At 32.8% G+C, this 23,858-nt stretch overlaps 1 protein-coding gene across 2 annotated transcripts in view; it reads right to left on the bottom strand.

Annotated features, from left to right (window-relative positions):
• Positions 1–13,567: 13,567 nt before the first annotated feature.
• LOC129804236 (CCR4-NOT transcription complex subunit 1) overlaps positions 13,568–23,858 on the bottom strand; it is a 34,239-nt gene continuing 23,948 nt past the window's right edge. For both annotated transcript variants that reach the window (XM_055851363.1, XM_055851364.1), the window contains exons 7-10: positions 20,163–20,815; positions 19,880–20,090; positions 19,664–19,812; positions 13,568–14,804 (exon numbers count right to left, since the gene is read on the bottom strand). In XM_055851363.1, the coding sequence (XP_055707338.1) occupies positions 14,708–14,804; positions 19,664–19,812; positions 19,880–20,090; positions 20,163–20,815 (1,110 nt within the window). In that variant the 3' untranslated portion in view covers positions 13,568–14,707. The remainder of the gene's footprint in view (positions 14,805–19,663; positions 19,813–19,879; positions 20,091–20,162; positions 20,816–23,858) is intronic.

Below are 23,858 nucleotides of genomic sequence, written 5' to 3'. Positions count from 1 at the left end.
AAATGAATACAGATATAGACATAGCTTTGGTGCCCTATTTCGACCACCTTCATTCTCATAGCGCCTTGCCCTTCGGGAATTCTTCCTATATCATTTTCACGTCATCTCATTTGTCGAAGCTACATTTTTTGTTATTCTTTTGCATTGTGTAATCTCTAGAGTACGTAAAATCTAAAAGTTCATGGCAATTCGAGGTACAAAAAAGGTGGCCGAAATTGCAAGCTGGCCGGAATTTGGCACACTTACCCTATAAAAATATCAAATTACAGTAGACTCTTCGATATCCAGCACTTCGATATCCGGGTGACAGCTGCCAAACACTGGCGGTTGATATATTCAAAATTATTTTCACTAAACATGAAGTTTGTCCAGAGTGAATTAAAGTATTATTAACATTGTATCGAAGTTTTTAATACATAATTGTGATAAAAAATGAAACATAAGCACACCATGAAGAAAATTCTCTTTTTCTTCGTCAGACAGAAAATAAATTCACACTGCACAAAATATAAAAACCGTTGATCATTCAAAAAACCTAAATGTCATTTTGTCCCCCAGTCAGCCGGATATCGAAGAGTCTACTGTAATATTTTAAATTCAAATTGATTTTTTTTATTCTTTCTTCTTAAAGAGTGTTGCTTGGAACCTTGTAAAGGGTTCACCGTCTTTATTTACTCTAAAATCATTCTTAATACATTTTAAAATGAATAAAAATATAGACATAGCTTTGGTGCCCTATTTCGGCCACCTTCATTCTCATAGTTCCTTGCCCTTCGGGAATTCTTCCAATATCTTTTTCACGTCATCTCGTTTGTCGAAGCTACATTTTTTCTTATTCTTTTGCTTTGTATAATAACTAGAGTACGTAAAAATAAAAAAATCATGGAAATTCGAGGAACAAAAAAGGTGGCCGAAATTGCAAGCTGGCCGGAATTTGGCACACTTACCCTAAGCATGTCGATATTATTTTTCTACTGACCTAAATTTATTATCCAAACATGTTTCTACCTTAAAAATTTCATTGATAAAATTGCTCTTTTTACTACTCAAAATTGAATTATTAACTTTTAAAAGCAGATGAGGGCGTGGGCGCAAAATGAAGGTCAATAGAATCACGACCACAATTAATCATGAATTAAATACTGCAAAAAAATAAATAAAATTCTACTCACCAATTTCACCAACCCCTAAATTACTTTTCAATGCAAATGTTGGTGGGGCAATTGACATGAAAGTGCATAAAAAATTCATTTAATCGAAAATAAATGGAAAATTTAATTTATCATTAGAGTGATGTGTATGTATATGGCCCCCTGGCCCCCGAAGAGGATTCGGTACATGGAATTAATTTACAACCCGTAAACATTTCAACAAATTAAATTCATTACTTTATTTGTACATCGCGGTCCCCCTTCCCTATTGAGCATATTGGCTTAAAATATTTGCAACGCGTATTACAAATTTTATTTCATCAATTTTGAGAATGCTCATGAATATCCAAGGAGTTAAGGCACGCAAGATTGGGGCAGGAAATGAGGTGTTATCCAGGGAAACATCCCTTTCACCCACATAAATCTTGACCCAAATTGACATCTCTGCAAAAATAGACGACTCCAAAGGTGGATGAATGATATTTTTGAGCAGGGATCGCAATTTTACAACTCAAATCATCCCCAGAATGGTATTATACTTGCGCCATGTGCGCCTCACGATGTTATTTGTGGGGTAGGATTGAACGGCGGGTGGTTGCCTGAGTCTTTGTTTCGTCCTGACCCATCCCTTCATGTCACTAAAGTAGGTCAACACCCCACTCACACTTCTCTGCTCCAGGCACCTCCCGAGCAAATAAACCTCCTACAGAAACTCTCCCTTGAGTTTTCTTGCAATGCTGATAGCTTCAGAGAGCGAGTTCGCACATTTCTCGACTCAACCAACATAGAGATTTTAGAGGGGTATTCGAATGTCATCTTCATAATCCTTTTCTTACTATTACCTAATAAGGTAAAGTACCCTCGAGTCGGCCGGTTTCTCAACTCGGCCAGTGGGACTATTTATTTAATTTACTTAGATTTGCTATAATATGGTCTTACTGATCTAACAGTATAAGGTCTATTATATTATATATAACGTAAATGAGTGAAAATTTCGTAGAAATTGACTATAAAACGTTAAAAAATCGGTTTAATATTTGAACTGGCCGAGTTGAGGAACTGGCCGACTCGAGGGTACTTTACCTTATTTGCAGAAATTTTGTTTTCAGTTGAAAAGAAAGTTGCGATATCGACTATCGTGAGTTCGAGCATTCCTAAAAGTTGGAACGCTTCGCCATCTCTTTTTTTGCAAGCAAAACATTTAATTTAAAAAAAGTTTAGTCGTTAATTAGCATAGAGTGCTTGCCCTAAATTTAATTTTAGGTGGAGCTTATTTGAGAAGCTTTGCTATAATACCGTTTCACTAATGCAAATTCATCTCAAATAAAAATAATTAAGAAATAAGTTTTAAAAAATCCAAATAATATTTAGGACTCAAGTAGTAAATTAATTTATGATATTAAATTCACAAGTACTAGGGGAGAGCGGGACCTCTTTTTTTAGGTATAAAAATATATCAAAATTTTTTAATGTTCATTTTACACCTTTTTAAGGGTAAAAATAACATGAAAAGGGTAACTTTAACCCCTAATACACCTAAAAAGCATAATATTTACACCGATTTCGGAGGGTAAAACTAACATTTCCGGAATGTTATTTTAACTTTTTCGGATTTCGCTCAGTGTATCAAGAATATGAAATTTTTCTTTGCGCATAATTTGTGAATGAATTGGAAAAGACACAATACACTTAATAAATACAGATTTATTCAATATTTCATGTTGTAATTTTTTCCAAACAATTTTATTTCCCAACAACAGAATTCCAATTCAAATACAAGTTAATGCGTAGTGGTTTTGGCTAAAAGAAATATGGTCGAACATGGCGTCATAACTCTTCAAATTATTCTTTTCTCTACTTGCAAAATTCTAGACTTTCCTTGTTGAATTTCAGATTCATAATGGCTACTGTTTCATCTAAGCCAAATTATAACATCTCACTGTCTAATTCTACTCTGTAAGTAGCCCCGTCAAATAATTTCGTCAGATATCTTTAAGTTTTCTGCAGAAAATATCTACACCTCTGCCGAAAATCTGCCGAGAAATCTGTAGATATTCTTACGAATTTTATTTGGGCTTGGGACAAAATTCGTCAGAAATTTTTGCAGATTTTCTGACGAATCCTGGTGCACACTCTGACGAATTTCTGTAGATATTTTGCCGATTTTCTGTAGATTTTTCCTACATTCCAGACTTTCTAGACAGCTATGTGTCTGAAAAGATGGAATATTTTTCACTGAAGTTTGCAAAAATCAATAGAGTGATTCTCTTGGTGATCTCACAGTGTTTATATAAAATAAAGAATTCTGCGACGCCGTGTTACAAGTAGAGAATAGTGAAGTGAAAACTTTAAACAGAGTGTCGACCAAAATTTCGTGTTTTTGTATCATTCGATTGGCGATTTTTAAGAAATTAGTATTTTTGCTCGCATTTTTTTTACTTATCTAAAATGTGTACTCGGTAATGCTTGTTAAGCAAAGCATACCATTTTCTTTATAACTCCTACAGTTTCTTCATAAATCAACAATATTTTTGTGAAGTTATGGAGGTTATGCAGATTTTCTAGGGAGAAATTCTGCCGAAAATCTACAGATGTTCTCTGAATGTACTAGAATATACCGTTAAAATTCAAAAAACCTCCGAGTAAAATCGACAGGTAGAGCAATGATTTGACGGGAGAGGAATTCTGTAACCGGTATGACATTGCCATATAACAAATTCAGATTTTTTATTAGGTAAATTCGGGAAAACTGTTCGAAAATATGCTTCATATTAATTACCGTGAGCTTCACAGAGGTCCTTGCACTTCGCGATTTGATGCTCATTGGCCTTTAATATTATCCTGCTCCCAAATTTACCAGCAAAATTTCTTATAATGACATTTTCATCATCATTTATCGTACTCTTTGAGGACTGAGACGCTCTGATACTTATAATGGATTCGGTTACTGTCACTGATGGTGGCCTGGCATTTTTAAGGCATATCTGAAACCGGTTAACCAATTTAAAACCGGTTTCAAATTTAGAATTATATTATGGAATTTTGAGCAATTTTTCAGAAAAAGAGCTTTTTAGAGTGATGCGTTTCCTGCTCTTAACGTCAGCTTAATATTGGCAAGCGTCCCCAACTAATGATGCCATCTATTGGTTTACAAAAAAGTTGTACAATATAAGTCAACTGCCACTATGCCGGTCGCGCTCTTACTTAACTGACTGTATGTTATGTTCAGTAATATTCAATCGTAAGTGTTTAAAAGGGCTATATTAAGCCATTCAATCTATTCTTGGCATTCTTGAACTATTGAAAATTCCCCAAATTCTCAAACAGTGTTATTTTCACATAATTCTAGCACTAAAATGCTTATGATTAAAGACCCATCAATGCCCACAGCAAGTAAAGTCAATTAGTAAAATTTCCCGCGTACACAAGCATCATGGGCAAAAATGAGGTCATAAAGATTAATATTGTTTGGTTGAATATATCAAAAATGAAGAATGAAATTTAATAACATTTTCTAACAATAGCCACCAGACGCCTGTAACAGTGTGAGATTTACGAGAATGCATTTCAAATGTTACGATATTTTATGAGATCATAAAGTTCTCAATAGAATTTCTCATATTCTCCACACAAAAATAAATTATAATATCAACAATTTTACACTGTTCCTGTGCCTCAAAATTCTTCATTTGCCAATTTATCACACAACAGCAAATGTGGAAGTAATCACAAATATTGAGTAGTGGTTTGAGAGCAATTACGCACAACAGAAAAAAAGAAGAGGCAATAAAAATACTTTTAGTAAATAGATTGAAATTAGATACAATTAGTGATGAAATTTCTGCTACAAACTATAAACGAGGGTAAAATTTTGAGAAATGCCACAAAATTGCGTAAATGTGTGCTAATAAATTCTTTTTCATTGTCTCACAAAAGACCAATTAAAACATTAAAAAATCCTAGGCAAAAAGCAGTTGTTATAGAAAAAATACTACAAATTATTATTCTCTGCTTATAATTGTCATTTGAAGATGTTCAGTATCAGAAACTTGATGCCATTTCCTTGGAGAGATTGCAATGACCAAAGAAGTGTTGAATTAAAATTAAATTGAGCACGATTTCCACAGCTGAAGATCAATTAGTTGAGTGGCGGAGCAAAAAGTGCGGAAATTGTATGCAATTTCATGATATTTTGCAAGAAAATGCTACAAAACTGATCGAGAATCGCGTGATGAGGTCAATTTGCAACAAAGATCATTCTACAGAATTTTATTACTTTTTTTCTTAATTCTCACAAAAGGAGACGAATGTGATTTCTGCAGAGAATACAATTATAAGAATTAGATATGCAAAGTCTAACGATAATGATTATCTTTCTTATATGGAAAAGGTTAGAGTGATAATAAATTAATCTTACGATAAAATAGAAAAAATTGATAGAATTTATATCAAGATTTATTAATTTGATAGAATTTATTGAAATTAAAGACTTTACCTGTTAAAGATTTCCTATTCTGGGTAAAAAGTGTAGGGGAAAGTACTCTCCCTTCGAACGTTCATACCTTTGAATAATGCGAATTTTCTTTTAATTTTCCTAAGAGACTTACACATTTCTATTAAATATTATTTGGCTTATCATCAATTGTTGATAAACCCGTAATAATTTATTGTAAATCTCTTACGAAAAACAAAAGAAGTTCACATTATTTGAAGGTATGAACGTTCGAAAGGAGAGCACTTTCCCCTAATGATGCTTCATATTACAGTAGAGTCTTCTAAATTCGAACGCTCGGGGGGTATTTTTGACATTTCTCACCTCCCAAATTCGAACGATTTTTTCAAAACTAACGAAATTTGTGTGAGATTAAATTGTACCTTGAATCAAATTCTCGTACTTTCTTGCAAGTTTTTGTGGTAACATACTTCCTTTTAATTTTACACGACTATAATGTATGTAAACATTCAGGAAGAAGCACATAAATATGATTTTCATTCACCTAGAATACGGACCTTCTAACATAACCTCACAATTGACATTTTGAATCCAAACGGCGTTCGAATTTGAGAGATTCAGATTTGAGAGACTCTACTGTATTATCAAGTCACCTCAAAGTTTTCATTAATCAAATCAGTTTAAAATGATCCTCGTAGGGGGAAATGAGGCACCTTTGAATTGGAACACCTTTGAAACTTGGCTTCTTTCTCTCTTCATAATGTCATGGACAAATTTAAATTTTATTATGTAATAAATTCAGAAGAACTAATCGAAAATCCAATTCATATCAGTTACTACACTGAGGAAAAAAAGAGGGTGCGATTAACTTTTTTTCCTCATAACTTTAACACTTTTTAGGTGTAAAAATATTATATATCAACATTTTTTAATGTTAATTTTACACCTTTTTAAGTGTAAAATTAACATGAAAAAGGGTAACCTTAACCCTTAATACACCTAAGAAGGGTAATATTTACACCGATTTTGGATCAATAATGCAGGGTAAAATTAACATTTCCGGAATGTTATTTTAACTTTTTCGGATTTCTCTCAGTGCATGAGCTTCATAGAACTTCTTCCAATGATCATTAGATGGTCATTGAGCTTTAATGTTGTCCTGCTCCCGAATTTAGCACAAATATTTGTCATGACAATGTCATATCGTTACAGAATTCCTCTACAGGCCAGTTGCATTTAAAAGTAGAAGAAAAAACCCTGTTTCAAAAGTGCCCCAATTCAAAGGTGTTCCACTTGCCCCTAAGCATGATGCTAGGATGATTACTAAAGAGCTTCAAGGTAAAATTAGCCAACGCTGAATTTCGGACAAACCTTACGATTTTCACAACTCGCTTAACCCTTTAAAGACGAGAGGGTCAAAAATTGGGAATCAGAAAAAAGCATTTTTTTTTGACTGGCCGCATGAAAAAAATCATTTTTAGGTCATCGGTGACCCAATCGTCCTTAAAGGACTAAAACTTGATTAAAAAAATCAATTAAGTAAATCTTCAAAGGGCTCCCGGTCAAAATCCCGAAAGTCAAAAGCCCGAAAGTTAAAAGCCCGAAAGGCAAAATCCCGAACGAAAAAATCGTTAAAGCCAAAATCCCAAATTTTTAAAAGTGTCATAGGGTGGACATCCCGAATGATACCACTACCCCATTTGATGCCACCTTGAATAAGAGGGTATTTTTTCAATATTACGATATTTTCTAATTATAAAATATAATATATACAATAGTGATTGTTGCATATATTTCATAATTCGAAAATATTGTAATATTGAAAAAATACCCTTTTATTCAAGGTGGCATCATTCAGGGTATCCACCCTAGGTACTGTCACGATTGCACTCGCGCTTGGTGGAGGAAAAGGAAAATTTTCTGTGTCTTGGGAAATTATTCTATATAATATCCTTCATATAATTTTATCCTTTTCAGGATTTTGGCGATCGGGATTTTGGCTTTCGAGATTTTTGCTGCGTCCACTTTAAAATACTCTTGAATTGCATAAATTCTTTTAAAGAATAATGTATACTATTTCTAAATACTCTTTAGGAGATACCCAGAAGGAAATAGCTAAATCGATCTAAATTAAGCTGAAAACATAATTTTCAGCTGAATTCTGCTAACATTAAAACGAAACTCGCGGGGCAGTGCCATTGCCATATATTTGGTTAGCACTTTTTGTTCGAGAACTGCTGACTGGTCAGCATATTTTTCCTAATCGACTCAGTAAAACTATCCTGAAAGAGTTGCTTTTTTTAGCTGACTGTGCTCGCTGAGATTACCACTAAATTCGTCCAATTTTGAAAATGATTTGAAATAAAATTACTTTGTTGAAAATTCAACGTGAGCAGTATTCCTTACGAGAAAATATGATAGATTTTTTGTGTTTTACTTATTTATTCAGTCTTATTTAGTTGAGATGAAGTACTAAAATTTTTTCTTAAATATTTTCAAGGGATAGAGGAAAGCGCGCTACCCTCGGACGGTTCAGGCTTCGAAAAACTCAATTTTTTCAATATATTTTTAATGAATTAGACCTAGTATTATATCGCATATTTTAATAACTAATCCAATGCATAAAATTTCCTGAAAAGAGCTACGGGTAAGTATACATTAGAAACATAGAAAAAAATTGAGTTATCCGAAGCTTGTGTAGTCCGAAGGTAAGAGCGCTTAACCTCAAATTACAAGCATTTCACCTAAACCATTTTAATTTTTTACTGAGCGAAATAGATTTTTTTACTTACCAAAATAATTTTTTTATTGACCATTTTCAATTAATTGAGACTCCGGCACACCTTTTGGATCAGTAAAAATTTCATGAAATCAAAATTAACGTCCCTTTCTGCCTTAAATGTTTTGCATATGGCTATATCATTCTGTTGCACTCCAAATTGGATTGAACGAAATTTTATTTGATCTGATGTTTAAAATAAGACGAAGAGTCCGAAAGAGTGAGATAGGCATATGCAAAACGTTTGAGAATAAAAGAGATTTGAATTTCGAATACATGAAATTTTCCTGATACCTAAAAGGGGGATTGGGAATCACCGTTTTTTCTATTTTGTTTTTTTACAGTTTTGTTTTTCCCAGTATGTCTTTGGAATCTTTGTCTTCGGTAATTTTTGTTTTTTTGTAAACTTTGTCTTTGGAAATCTTGCCTTTCATACCTTTTGCACAATTACCGGAAATTTTGTCTGTCACACATTTTGTACAAGTATATTTTATAACTTTCCAAAAATTTTCCTTTGTCCCAAAGGACGAAACTAAAAACTTTACAAACCTCAGAAAATTTCCCTTTGCCCTGACAGGCGATACTGATAACTTCCTAAAACTCGGAAAATTTACCTTTGCCCCGACAGGCGATACTGATAACTTCCTAAAAGACAGAAAATTTCCCTTTGTCCCAAAGGACGAAACTAAAAACTTCCTAAAACTCAGAAAATTTCCCTTTGTCCCAAAGGACGAAACTAAAAACTTCCTAAGACAGAAAATTTCCCTTTGTCCCAAAGGACGAAACTAAAAACTTCCTAAAACTCAGAAAATTTCCCTTTGTCCCAAAGGATGAAACTAAAAACTTCCTAAGACAGAAAATTTCCCTTTGTCCCAAAGGACGAAACTAAAAACTTCCTAAAACTCAGAAAATTTCCCTTTGTCCCAAAGGACGAAACTAAAAACTTCCTAAGACAGAAAATTTCCCTTTGTCCCAAAGGACGAAACTAAAAACTTCCTAAAACTCAGAAAATTTCCCTTTGTCCCAAAGGATGAAACTAAAAACTTTCCAAGACACAGAAAATTTCCCCTTGCCCTAAAAGACGAAAATAAAAACTTAAAAAAAAATGTGACTTCATTATTTTATTTAATATAATATACTTGTTTAAAATATACGAAAGACAAAATTTCCAAAGTTTCCAAAAAATAAAAAATAAAAATTACCGAAGACAAAGTTTCCAAAAAAATAAATAAATTACCGAAGACCAAGTTTCCAAAAATAATAAAAAAAATACCGAAGATAAAGATTCCAAAGACAAACTGGGAAAAACAAAATGGAAAAAACAATGATTCCGCAAACCTCTAAAAGGTGTGCTAGAACCGTTACATACCAATTTTAATTTTACTTACCATATTTTTCAATTTTGTGATCCAAAATGTATTTTTTTTTCATTAGGAGAGACTGGGGCAAAAAGTCACAAATCAAAAAATTCAAAATTCAATATCTTCCAAGGTAAAAAAGATAGCGGCTCAAATTTTTTCTATAGATAGCCTCCATAGACTTTCTTCAATGTCGTAAGTTTCTTAGAATTCGAACAAGGAATTTAGAAAATAAAAAATATCAAAATTTCTAGTCCTACTTTTGAAATATTTTCCTTGCAGAAGATAATAATTATTACCAACTTACAGCGCGATGCAACTTTACAAATCTCGTCTATTAGTCTATTAACTTAAGAGATTTGCGATGCAACTTTATCAACGAGATGTCAAATCTCGTAATTTTATTGGCAGGATCTGTTCAGAACGAGATTTTATATGAACGAGATTTGCGATGCAACCCTGAGTGGTGAATTTTATAAAATATGAATTCCAACCTCAAAACGTCTCATAACTATTGGACACTTTTAGAGGTGCCGCAAAGTACGAGATTATCTGTTTATGGGTGTTTTTCGAGAAAAAAATTTAAGGAATGGTTTTCTTAATACTCATTTTACTAATTTGAAGTTGAGAAATCTTTAATTCGTCAGAATACAATATTTTTCTTGAAAAATGAAACATTTTTTTTTTTGAAAATACATTTTAATTACTTTTCTCAACGCAATCTCAGGCTTTTTCTTCCTCAGCTTGGTAATTCTGCTATCGGTGCAAGTTGTGGGTATATTTCTACATCTTCTGATCGTATTTTCTAATACAGAATAATCCAAAGACATCGTTGGGAACGGAAAAGACTATACATTTTGGAACTACATAATTATATCCTATTCCTGATACAATCTTCTGGCTTCCAAAGAAATTTTTGTCCAATCCCTAACAGATTATTCTTCAAAACGAATCATCTTTGCAGCTTGCAGGAGCATCCTCTTCACATGTGTTATGCAAAGTTCTTATTCAATCTTTATGGTGACCTCAGATTCTCCTGTTTTGTTCAGCATACTCGTCTTTATGACCGAATTCCTGATGAAGGGAGTGCAAGCTTTACTTGGAAGTCACTCTCTGCAAAGACAACAAATTCTTTCTGCTAATATTAACTATCCACTGATCTCTGAAGATCTCTCATTCTGTAAAGAAATGAACATTAGGAAAAACCTAAACTTTTCATTGTGATTTATAGATCTCAAAGAAGTACTAACTCACCAGTAAATGAATCTTAAACATTTTCTTTTGCTCACTGTTTCCTCAGAATGTACTTTTTCACTAAATATTTTCCACTTTTCTATTGTTTTCCCTTCCCGCCTTCTGCTTACCAAAGAGAAAAATTAGCGCGAAAACTAAATGGCACTCATAGCTAGCATTGGTAGTCTCGTTCAAATAAACTCACCACATAGACCTTAATCTTGCATACCAAAATCTTATAATTCAAAATTTGACATCTTATCTTATAAGATACGAAAATAAAGTTGCATCGCTCTGTTATTTTCCAAAATTGATGCACTGGTGAATATTTCCTAAATAATTTGGATTCTTTGAATACGAATCCGCTATCTATTTTAGAATTTCACAAAGGTTCTTTTCTCCAGAAATCCTTTTATTAAAAATGGCCACTTGGGGTAAAAAGTAACAAAAGGTATAGAGCAAAAAGTAACAAAAAAGCGAAGCAACTTCTGATGTCTTACGGCGAAAAGAAACGTCATTATCATATCTCGCCGTTTGTTGTTTGCATTGGTCAAACGATTTGCAGTCTTTTGTGTGTTTTTTTCTAAAATAGCTTGAAAAGTGCTTTCCTCGTTTTCTCACTTTTCTTGCAGAGAAAACGGTGTTTTACAAAGGTGTAGGGTGGAATAACCGGCTATCGTCATGTTTAGGGAAAAATTAAATTCATTTAATCATAACTTTTGAATCCTTGTTACCAGATAAGTCAAATTTGACACAAAGTTACTTAGATGTATTGGCTCTAGATACGTGAAAACAATAATCCTAGAACATAACGCTGGACTACTTAAAAAACTGATTTTTATTAATAATGCAAAAATAACCATTTCGTCGCCACTTTTTACCACTTTTCGCCAGTTTTGTAAAATTTGTAACCACTTCTCGCCACCCACTTGAAAAGAAACACACTCGGTTATTTTAGGCAATGCTATGAAAAGAATACATTCACCATTTCTCTTTCCTTGTGATCACTTTATTATTACTCTCTTTAAATGATTTTTCTTCACTTTTATTTGAGAAATCAAATTATGGGGCTTTTGCAGAAAGTAAACAATGCAGATTTGACAACTGAGAATGTACGAAGTGAAGTTAGCGTCGCCTATTGAAAAGATATGGCGACAGGTGGTAAAATCAATTCCAGAATATTACCACTTCTCGCCGTGCCTCATTTTTATACAAAAATAATATAAAATGAAATATTAATTGACTAAATACAAATTTTATGTGTTCCACTAGTGCAATTAAATATTCAATAGACAAATTATTTACCCAAATAGGTATTTTTGGCCTGATGAAAATTTGACGACACTTAGTACATTTGGTAAGAGATGTTGGATTCGATGCACTTGCTTAAAATATTGCTCTAAAAAGTGATCAAAATCGTGAATCCAAAACGAATAATTATTATTTTTCGATTCTATGCGTAGAAGCAGAAACAATACAAAAAAATTGCGACTCATTTATTTCATAAATTGCGAAAAATAGCGATTTCAATGTAAGTGGCGAGAAGTGGGGCACTGGCGAGAACTAATGATTCCACCCTAGATGAATAAATTTTCTATGAAAATATGTTCTCTCGGTATTTTTTCAAATTTACAGAAGCCCATAATGAAGCAAATCAAAATATGATAGTACCCAATGTCTGGTACTATTTGCCCCAGCATTTTTGAGAATGGTCACAAAATTACCTTTTATAAATTGGCTCGATAAACGTATTGCCTTACAAAATAGAGGAAAATTACTTTCACAAAGTTGTAGAACGGAAAATTTCCTATAAAAGTGCGCTAATTATAAATTTTTAAAGCGCTCGAGTAGCTTGTAAAAAATAAATTCGTTTTGTGACTTTTTGTCCCAGTCTCCTCTATTTATTTGAGTGACTAAAAGTAGGATAGACCTTATGCAAAACCAATTTTGAGGAAATACGTTAGCAATGAACTAACAATTTTCCATTCTATGCTTTATCAGGGTGCGAACTCTCGTCGGAAGGTTTTTCACTTTATCATCGTTGTGTGTTGGGAGCGATGTCATATTTTATGTACTACCTTTATATACATGAAATATAGATAAAATACAATGTGGAGAAATTACACACAATTCCACTGTGGATTGTGAAAATTCCCCACATCCCCTACCGCACACCTTCAGCAACCGCCCCCATTTCCACCATTTTCCCTCCTTCTCTGTTGGATGAAAATGTTGGTACGTTTTTTTTTTCGGCTGGGAAATCAATAAGACAAAGGAGGGAGCGAACCTAGTTCATTTCCATCATGAAAATTGTTGCAATTAAAATCACATTTGATGTGAACATTTCCCCATATTTCCCTCAACACACGATAAATCATTGGATTTTGCCACTGAGGTGCCTTTTCCGCAATAAATTAATGATATTTTACCTTTGTAAAAAATTCATTGGACTTTTTCCACCACTCGTCAAGGTCACATTTTCTCCATTTATACACTGTTTCCGGGAAAAAGGGGCTTTATATTGAAAATTTTTCAATCAATTGATTCCGCGTTTTATCCCACTTTTTAACCTTTTTCAATAAAAGAAATATTGTTTTGTTGTATTTTTTTTATCTGCTTTATTTAAATCTAAAAACACATTTTACTAATATTATATTCTCATTATTTTTTTTTTAATAATTTTATTCACCAATAATTAATCTAATCTACTAAGAGTCATTTTTTATATTATTATATATTCATTTTTAATTCAATCTGATTAAACTATATCCATAAACAATGTTTCTTTTTTATTTAAAAAATATTTATAGCGGGTAATATAATAAGACTTTTTCATCATTGTTAATTTGCTCAATTAATTTATCCTGCAAACTTTGCTCCTCACAATAAATCTCTTTTTTTCTTTCACCATTTAGGCTTTTTTACACTAAAATTCTCAAAAAATCTTTTATTTTTCTCGACTTTATCCTTTTTTTCGCTAATTTTCGCAATAAAATCGATTATTTCACAACTCAGCCAATGTACAAATTTGGTTCTTTTTTTTCTTCCTGTCTTTATATACTGAAAAATTTACAAGAAGGAATTATCGATATTTAATTTTCTTCTTTTCGTCTCAACGTTCGTTTTACGTCCTACAATCATTTTTCCTCTTTTTTTTTTAAATCATTTTATATTGCTTAATCACTCATTTTTTTTCAGAGTAGCAATAACAGAAATATTTAATAACTTTTCTTTCGTATCGTTTTCATCTCTGTTATCTTTGCATAATAAAAAAAAAGTTCATCCTTGAACCTTTCCCATTTCTTTTCACTTCATATCTCGAACTTTTCTTTGCTGTATCTTTTCCGTTCTATATATTTTTTTCCTCCTCCTCCTTCAGACGACACATGTGGCGTAAAAAAAAAACGGAAAAGAAAACTTTATACACTTTATATTAAATTTCTAACCTCGCTTGTATATTCTTTTTTCATGGTTGTTGTTTTTCCACTTGCTCTTTCCACTTTCTCACTTTCAATTGATACTCCAAAAATATCGCAAAATCCAATATAAAATTATGTTATCTTTTTGTTTTAATTTCCACTCACCCCATCTGACGATATTTTCGACAATTTTTCAATGATGTTTGCTCTCCCTGCAACACCTTCCTTCCTTCATTCCTAGCTCTCCTTTTTCCCATCTCACACTATTGGAAATTTCAACTGATGTGACCTCAGAAATTTAGAATCACCTTGCTTCAGTTGCACTCTTGCAATTCAGCCTCAACACTATTGAGCGTCTGTTGATTGTTTGCCTTTACCACCATGCAAGAACGTGCAACTGACTCAAATAACCTGGAATAGAGAGAAATGCATTTTGGGTATTCAATTTGTATTACAAATAGAAATTTGCTTACAGAAACTGAGATTGGTATATTCAAATTAAAATTGTATATATATTTTTTTAATTAGTCGCTTGCAACTACGACTGCATTAAAATTTGATTGCAAATTTAATTTAGGCGCGGTTTCTTATACGTTTGGAAAATTTTGCTGCTCGAACTCAAAGGGAGCATTTAGATAATTCCACTTTTTTTCAACTTGTAACACGACAAACGGTAAAAGATATCGACTCCGGTCGTCGACGACCCCCCCCCCCATAAGTCAATATTACCTAGGACAGTCTGTTATTATATTTTCCCCCATGTTAAACCATGTTATTAGGTCTTTTTGAAAACGGCTCCTACGATTTTTTTTTTCATTTTCGGATATTTTAGATGTAGGGGAGACTGGGGCAAAATTTGTCAAATCGAAAATTTTAAAATTCTATATCTTCCAAAAGAAAAGAGACCGAGACTTCAATTTTTTTTATCATAGATTGCCTTCTTGAACCTCAATAAACGTCAAACGTTTTAAGCAAGAAATATAGAATATAAAAAAACATTGAAATTTTAAGACCTGTTTTTAAAATATTTGCCCTGAGATATTAATTTTCATCGACTTACTTTCCAAAATTTTTGCATTAGTGTGTGCATGCTGAATAATTCGGATTTGCTGAACACGAATCTGTTTTTCGTTTTATTAAATTTTCCAAACTGATTTTTCTCCAAAAGTAGTTTTATTAAAAATGAACATTCGGGGTAAAATTTGTCAGAAGGCATGGGGCAAATTGTCAAAAAACGAAGAATACCGATGTTCCACACGGCGAATAGGAACAAACAGTCAGTGGTTCTGAGGCTGAAGAGACTGTAAATGATTTGTGAGGCAAAACAATTCCAACAGGAAGAGATTAAATGATTTTTGGAAGAATTCCGAACATCACAAATGAGTTTTTAGGGCCTAAATTTCTCTGGAATTCCATAAACACAAAAACATTCTCCGCCACATTTTTCCCCTGTTTTGCTATGTGACATTTACTCGGCAAACTTCGTACGGTCCAACTCGCCCAATTCGCCCTCCTGCCATTTCTAAGCCGGCTAAGAGAATTTTCTTGCCTAAAACAGCGTTTGGAAAATAACTTGAAAAACACATTTCTCGAAATTTCCACAAAATCATCTTTTATAAAACTGCTCGAAAATCACATTTCCTTTTGAGTTAGAGCAAAATAACGTTGGTAAAGTTGTAGGGTGGTAAATTGTCTATAAGAATATGCTTAATAAAAGTCATTTAGATTCTCTGATAGCTCGTGAAAAAATAAAATATCCATTTTGACAAATATTGCCCCAGTCTCCCCTAGTAAAGGCGAATATTTCGTCCTTGGACACCTATGTTCGAAAACCATTTCGAAATCGAATTTTCGAACAACAAAGTTTAAACACTTTGGAGAGTCTATTTATTTTTTAATTTACGGAATCCCGTAACAAAGCGAATCAAAATATGATAACATCCCATGCCTGATACAATTTGCCCCAGCATTTTTGAGAATGGCCACAAAATTACATTTTATAAAACGTCTCGATAAATGTATTTCCTTACAAAATAGAGGAAAATTACTTTCACAAAGTTGTAGATCCGAAAATTTCCTATAAAACTGCGCTAATTAGAAATTTCTGGGGTGCTCGAGTAGTTTGTAAAAAAAAATAAAATAACTGTTTTGTTACTTTTTGCCCCAGTCTCTACTACTATTTGTTTTTCCTCGCGAATTCATAGGTAAATGATGTAAAAGTACGTTTGAGTTATAGCATCTAAGTTACGAGTTCGAGCACTTCGCAAAGCCTAAGACGTTTTGCCACCCCCTAAACTGAAAATGAATTTTATGTGATATTCAATTTTTTTTTAATATATTCATTGGATATCTAATAGCTGGCTCATGGGGGAGTGAAATGCCAGGGTGATGTCAATGTTCCCCCGCCGTCCCATTCTTGCATCCTTGTTAACAAATTTAATTTTTAGGCAGCAGTGAGATCTCTGCTCGACTATCACAATTGTGAATTCAAATTCCAAGCAGTACAAATGATTGCAACATCATCTGAATTGACATTTTTCACAATATTTTTTTTTTTTAAACTAAATAGAATTTGAAAACTCAAAGATCTACAAAAATGACCAGAATAGCTCGGAGTTGAAGCATCAAAATAAATAAATAAACACTTTTAAGCATATTTTTGTATAAACTCAATTCAGAAACACATGCAATAATTTATCATCAATCTTAATTTTTTTTTTTACTAAGCCGACAATCCACTCTTGACGACTTCCTTAGTTATTTTCGAAGAAATACTTGAAGCTTAAGCAGTCTTCAGACTAGAGGTTTAGCCTAGTTCCCGAAGGTTTCAAAATCCCTAATAGCAAGCATTTTTATTGCTTTTTGAGAGTATAATAGTTCATTTATCTTTGATAATTCAATCCTAAGTTAAATTTTTCCTAAAAATCATGATTGATTAAAAGAAATTAAAGCACATACGCCATATGGCTGAGCCTTAGGTCTAAAGCCCGTATTACAGTGATTTAAGTTAATCATATTTTTAAATAGTTTTTCCTATGAGTCATAAGAATTTAAGTATCATTTTCATGACATTGAAAACTTCATTGCATTTCCACTTTAAAATTCAAGAATGAACCAAACATCTGAGATTTTAAGAAAAAAAAACAAGGGGTTACTCAGGATCGAAAAATTGTGTCTATATTCCGTTTATTCCATGTGATTCTAATGATTCCAAGTGTGTGATTCTGTTAATAATTTAATTTGGTATTCCGTGATTCTGAATTATTTTTGAAGTTTATCGCTGAAAAATCTACTGGCGGATATATAAGGTAGGAAAGAGGCAATATTGTCGGGGCCCCTATCCCAAAGGTGCCCCACTGAGCCGTTCTTTTAAGTGTTTTATATTTTTTGTAAGTTTAATTTTATAAACACGGCCATTTTTAATACTGCATGTTTTGAAGTTAGAATTTACTATTCGATTCTAATATTAAACGTTGAAAAATTAATAATTAAACACAAAAAAAAAACATAAAAGTGTAAAATTTAAAATAATTCAAAAACTAATTCAAGGTCATTTTCACACAAGACGCTTCTACTCTTTTGAAATGTTTGTTGTTAGATTTTATGAGCTTTCCAAAATAAATCAAAGTCCTTTAATTTGGATAAAAGATCGGTAAAAAATAAAAATCGACAGAATATTCGAAAAACTTTGCTGGAAATCTAATTTTAAATAGGGGAAAGGCTTATAATTTTGTCCAGTTTCTTATTTTGGACACTTTGAGGATAAAATTGGACACTAAAAATAAATTGATTAAAATTATGGATTTTTATTCCAATATTTGATGAATAATGAATTCTATCTAAATATTTGTTCTTTTTAGAAGATTTTAACACTAAATACGTTAAATTTTGAATATGATTTGAGTTGAAATTGCTTTGTTGAAAATTCAGTGTGAGCAATTGCTTACGAGAATGACAGATAACTTCGTGTTTACTTCAGTCTTATGTCCAACGCACAATAACTTTTGTTTAGTAAACATGTTTTTGACATTTCAATGAGAGTGAGGGAGATCTAGATCTAGGCATCTCGCTCATTCTCATGGGAAATTTTGAAAACATGTTTACAAACAAAAGTTATTGTGCTCCTGGCATTATTTAGCTGTGGTGAAGTACTAACAATGTTTCTTCGCTTTTTTTAATGATGCTTGTTTTTGTTTTTTGTCTCGAAGAACATCGTTTTGTGATCCTTAAGCTTAAAATGAAATTTCCTGAAACGAAATGCTATTCCAGATCGATGAAAACGCTTTTGTACCCTTTGTCTAAATCCGACAAAATCGTATAAATCGGCATAGTGATTTCCTTGAGAAACAGTTCGCAAGTGGATTCCTTTTTCCTTTTCTTGATTTTTCAATAAGCCCAGTCATAATAATTTGTCTTATTTTATCAAATTTTTGAGAAAACTCATGTTCTTTGCGTTCAAAATGCAAATTTCTATTGGGGGTAGTTCTTTGATTTCGCTACCCTCATGGTAAAATCCTTGTTGCACCCTTGATTTTAAACAGAGCCTCTTATCAATCCTAAATAATGAGCAACTCAATCTATATAAAATACTGAACATAGGACAACATGTAGTGCCTCATCGTTTACATTTGTTCGTAAATTTTTGTTTGTCTGGCAAAAATTTACGAACAAATACGAACAAATGACAAAATTTTACGAACATTTTTTTGTGTGTTTACGAACATTTACGAACAAATGTTTATAAAAGTACAAAAAATGTTGATCAAATGATCATGTTACGAACAATGTTTGTGAAAAAGTACAAACTTTTACGAACGTTATACGATTCACGAGCATTTCCTAAGTCCTCCATAGGATTTCACAAACATTTACGAACAATTTTACAAAATATTTTTTTCTGTATAGTAATTTTGGTTTATTTATTGTTTATCACGGAATTTTGAGAAAGAAGAATTCTGTGATTTCATTTGATTTCAGAGATTCTTGAAGGAATATTATATGAGATTCTATCAGACTCTTACGAGTGATTCTGTGGATTCTATGGACTCTAACGAAAAAATGTGTCGGTATTCCAAACTTGAGTAACCCTTTGGAAAAAAATAATGTAAGTTAATTTTCTTTTCGCAATCTTTATCCAAAAATTATTGTATATCTTTTTTTTAGTTATTGAATAAAAACGACTAAAAATAAGTGCAACTGAAAAAGTTTCTTGACCAATAATAATATTATAATGCCAATCGAATTTCATATACGTAATATAAATTACTTACTTTTCAATTTCCGGTGCACAATGGACAAAATCATGATCCCAGAATTTATATACGGGATTTTTGATGAGCTCGATGAATGTAATCAGCAATCCCCAAGGATGAGGACGATTCACAATAAGACGTTCAAGGAGGACACGTGTTATTTGTTCCTGGAAAATAAACTTAGAACTTTAGAAACTCCTGCCCTGAAAGAAAAGTTTTTCCTGAAGAACTTACCTGGATTGCTTCCGAATTGGCCTCCACGAAGAGATACAACAGAACACAACTGAAGTAATGCGTATGACTATTGGGATATCTCAATTGATTAGCCACGGCATTCAGGAAGAGATACCTTCCTTCATTGTCAAGATCCACAGCCAAATTCTGGAAGATGTCCATGTGGGCACTGTGAACGATTGTCGTCATATTGGGTACGAGATTTTTCGATCTGAAAACCAACCAAAAGTAGAGAAGTCAATAAAAAGCTTCTAAGACCTATCTTCGAATTCTTTTAACTAACCGAATCAATGTGATCGCTTGATTTCCCACATACAACACCAGAGCATTCATCAGTGGTATATTGTACCTCGATCCAGGCTCATTGGACACCTGAAGGTGTCCTCTGAGCTCAGACAGGAACGTCACCGGGGCCCTTGCCTTGAGATACGAATCCAAATCTTTCTTGAAAGTTGCCGGTTGGATGTTTGCGACATAATTTGTGAAGATCCTTGGAGCAGTTGAGATTTCACTCAGCATGTCCACTTTGAGATTAGGTGTAAATGGATCCGGAAGGCGCATATTGCGTGGAAAGGCTGACAAAATAATGTTGCGCATTTGAATACAATTTGGTGGAATTGCATCGCAGAAGCCAAAGTGATGATCACAGAGGAATTCAGGGAAATCATGGAGGAGTACCAGGAGTACCCTCAGTGTTCCCTTGTACAGCAATGTGACAGGTTTAGCCAGTTCGGCATTGCGCAAAAATGGGGCAAGATACTTGAAGAGATCCATCAGCAACTGCGAGTACATTGACCAGCCTTTTTGCTGTGGAATCATCGCCAGGACACGTCCAATAAACACTCGATGCGAGATCAATTCCAGCCATGAATAGCAAAATCCAGGAGCCACAGATGGACGTATCAGGTGATATGTGTGACAAAATGCCGTGACAGTCTATAAATTTTTAATGAAAATTCCTGTAAGTGACTTATTGGATTCCTATTTAACATTTTGTCATAATTTCTTACAAGATTTTTATTTTATTGCAAGAAAAAAATTATAATGGCTTCATTACAGCTTTAGATCAAGAAAATTTCAAGAAATCAAAATTGACGTCCTTTTCTTTCTCAGTCCTCTTGTATAAGCCTCTCCCACTCTTTCGTACTCTTCTTCTTCTTTTGAACGTCACAACAAATTCGATTTAGTTTAATCTAATTTTGAGACTGAAAGAGTAGGATATACTTATAGTAAGGTGGGGTAACTGGATCATTTTCCGAATTTCAGATGAGCAAAGAGAAAACAATGACCGCAAAATAGAAGAAAAAGACGTTTAAGAAGAAAAGGAACATATTTCTTCCTTTTGAATCTCAAAAACACTGAGAAAATCTCAAATGTCCCAAATTGTAAAGTAAATGGTTCCAAATTACCCTATTTTACCCTAAATCTTTTCTTCGCTAACAGTTAATTTTTAGCCGTAGTTTCATTATATTAGTCCTCTGTTATTTTGGATAATGTTTTGAGTGATTTATAAATCAAATCGGTTCAAATCGGTTATGAACCGAGTGTAAACCGATAAATAATTTTTATCCGGAAATCAATTTTATTACTCTTAAAATTATTTTGGGAGATCTTTTGAGTGATTTATGAATCAATTCAAATCAGTAGTGAACAGGTAAATGGTGTAAAAGTACTTTCGAGGTTATAGTATCTAAATAACGAATTCGAGAATTTAGCAAACCATTGGACGGTTTGCCACCTATTTTTCATTTAACAATTTTAATATTTCAGCCGTTGGAACTTGATTTCGGAGAACTTTGTGAAAAAACTCTTTTCCCAGTAGACAATATTATTCAGAATAAATTCATCTGAAATCAAAGAACTAAATATTTCCTGTTAACAGATGAGTAATGCTTGCTTTTGAGCGAACACTGAGAGAAATCCAAAAAAGTTAAAATAACATTCCGGAAATGTCAATTTTACCCTACAATATTGATCCGAAATCGGTGTAAATATTACCCTTTTTAGGTGTATAATGGGTTAAAGTTATCCTTTTTCATGTTAGTTTTACACTTAAAAAGATGTAAAATTAACATAAATAATTTTGATATATTTTTACACCTAAAAATTATTAAAGTTACAAGGAAAAAAAGTTAATCGCACCGCCTTTTTTTCTCAGTAAATTTCTTTATTAAAACTTAGTTAACAAGACAAAACGTGGTGCAAAATATGTCTAACGTGGTAATTTCTTTCTTTAATTACCATGTTCGTCATATTTTCTTCGATTCCTTTCGAACATGTAACATCAATTTCTTTTTCAAAAACCGTTCGTCCAAGGACTAATTTAACTTATCAGCTAACAGAAAATATTTAGCTTTTCTTTTCTTTTTGCTTTCGAATAAATCAATTCTGAGTAACCTTGTTCATCGAGAAAAGCAGGGTAAGTGTGCCAAATTTCGGCATAGTTGCATACAAGCGCCAGTCTTAAGTTTGAAATGTAATATTTTTAATACAAATTGAACTTTTTTGTTACTTCTTCTTAAAGAGTGTTTCTTGGAACCTTGTAGACACTTTATCGTCTTTACTTTCTCTAGAATCATACTTAATGCATTTTAAAGTGAATAAAAATGTAGACATAGCTTTGGTGGCTTATTTCGGCCACCTTCATTTCTCATAGTTCCTTACCCTTCCGGAATTCTTTCAGTCTTTTTCACATAATCTTGTTTGTCGAAGCGAAATTTTTCATTATTTTTTTTTTGCATTGTATAATCTCAGGAGTAAGGTAAGGGATGTAAGTATCGGCCAGTTAAAAAAAATGCTTTTTTAAAATATGTGAATTGGAACTCCAGTATTCCATTAATCTATATATTTACGTTTAATTTTTTAATATTTAGAAAAATTAGTAAAAAAAAATGGTAAAATTGCAATCATGCACTGCGCATATTGCTTCAGCCATATGAGAGCAGATGAAGAAGATATCGGCCGAGAGTCGAGCAGGTATCGGCCGAAAAATAAAACCCTTTAAAAATATTGCAAATTTGAATATTTTTCTAATTGATTACGTGGTACTCGAAGAAACACTCTCTGTCATCCACCCCTTATCAGGACCCAACCATCAGGACCAGTTTTCACCACTTTCCAGGGAGATTTTTGGTGAAGGGTGTCTGCATCTTCTCATTTTTCACCAAATTTTTGATCCAATCCTAGAGCTCGGACTTAAGGACAAGAAATCCCGTTTCGGCTTGATTCACGATCCTCCACAAAATTAAATTATTCTTTTTCCTATTTTTAGTACAAGTTTACCAGTGATTTTCCGTTTGATCGTCTTCCGGAAAGTTTATCATTCAGGGTCATTCTGGACACTCCATACTTTACAGACGTTTTCGAGAAGATTCACCTACCGTCATGGCATACAGCACATTTTTCAATTCTTCCTCTGTAGGGCGATTCTGAACATCTTTTGGTAAGATAAAAGATATATCTTTATACACGTACACAGAATTTGTTTGACTGTATGCGTGAAAATTCAAGTTGCGAAAGTGTGCGAATAGCACCAACGCCACACGTAGTAAACGAAATGTACTTTTTCCTGTGTCTGTGATAAAAAAATGATCCTCGAAGAAATCCCGCGAAAAACGACAGTAAGGTTATTTTCTTTTTAATTGAATACACAAATACGTGCAATTTTGTTTTAATTATTCATTCTTATAGCGACGCATTATAAATGAGGAAAAGCAGAATCTTCGAAAATTTTATTGATGAATGTTAGAAGTCTACTACAAAAATTACCGAAATTACCAAATTCAACATTATTTCCCGCAAAATTTTCCTTGAAGTGACAGTGGCGCCACTCTCAAAATTTCTTAACGAAAGAAACTAATTTTAAATTAGCGGGAAAAGATAATTTAAAATCTATCTTACTTACTCTTGAGGAGGTAAGAAGACTTTTTCTTTGCAAATAAAAACTGTTTATTTTAAAAATAAAGTTATGAAAAGTATG

This window comes from Phlebotomus papatasi, chromosome 2 (assembly GCF_024763615.1).
Source record: "Phlebotomus papatasi isolate M1 chromosome 2, Ppap_2.1, whole genome shotgun sequence".
Lineage (NCBI taxonomy): Eukaryota > Metazoa > Arthropoda > Insecta > Diptera > Psychodidae > Phlebotomus > Phlebotomus papatasi.
The sequence above is the reverse complement of the archived record's forward strand: the minus strand, read 5'-3'. Positions and strand labels throughout refer to the sequence as shown.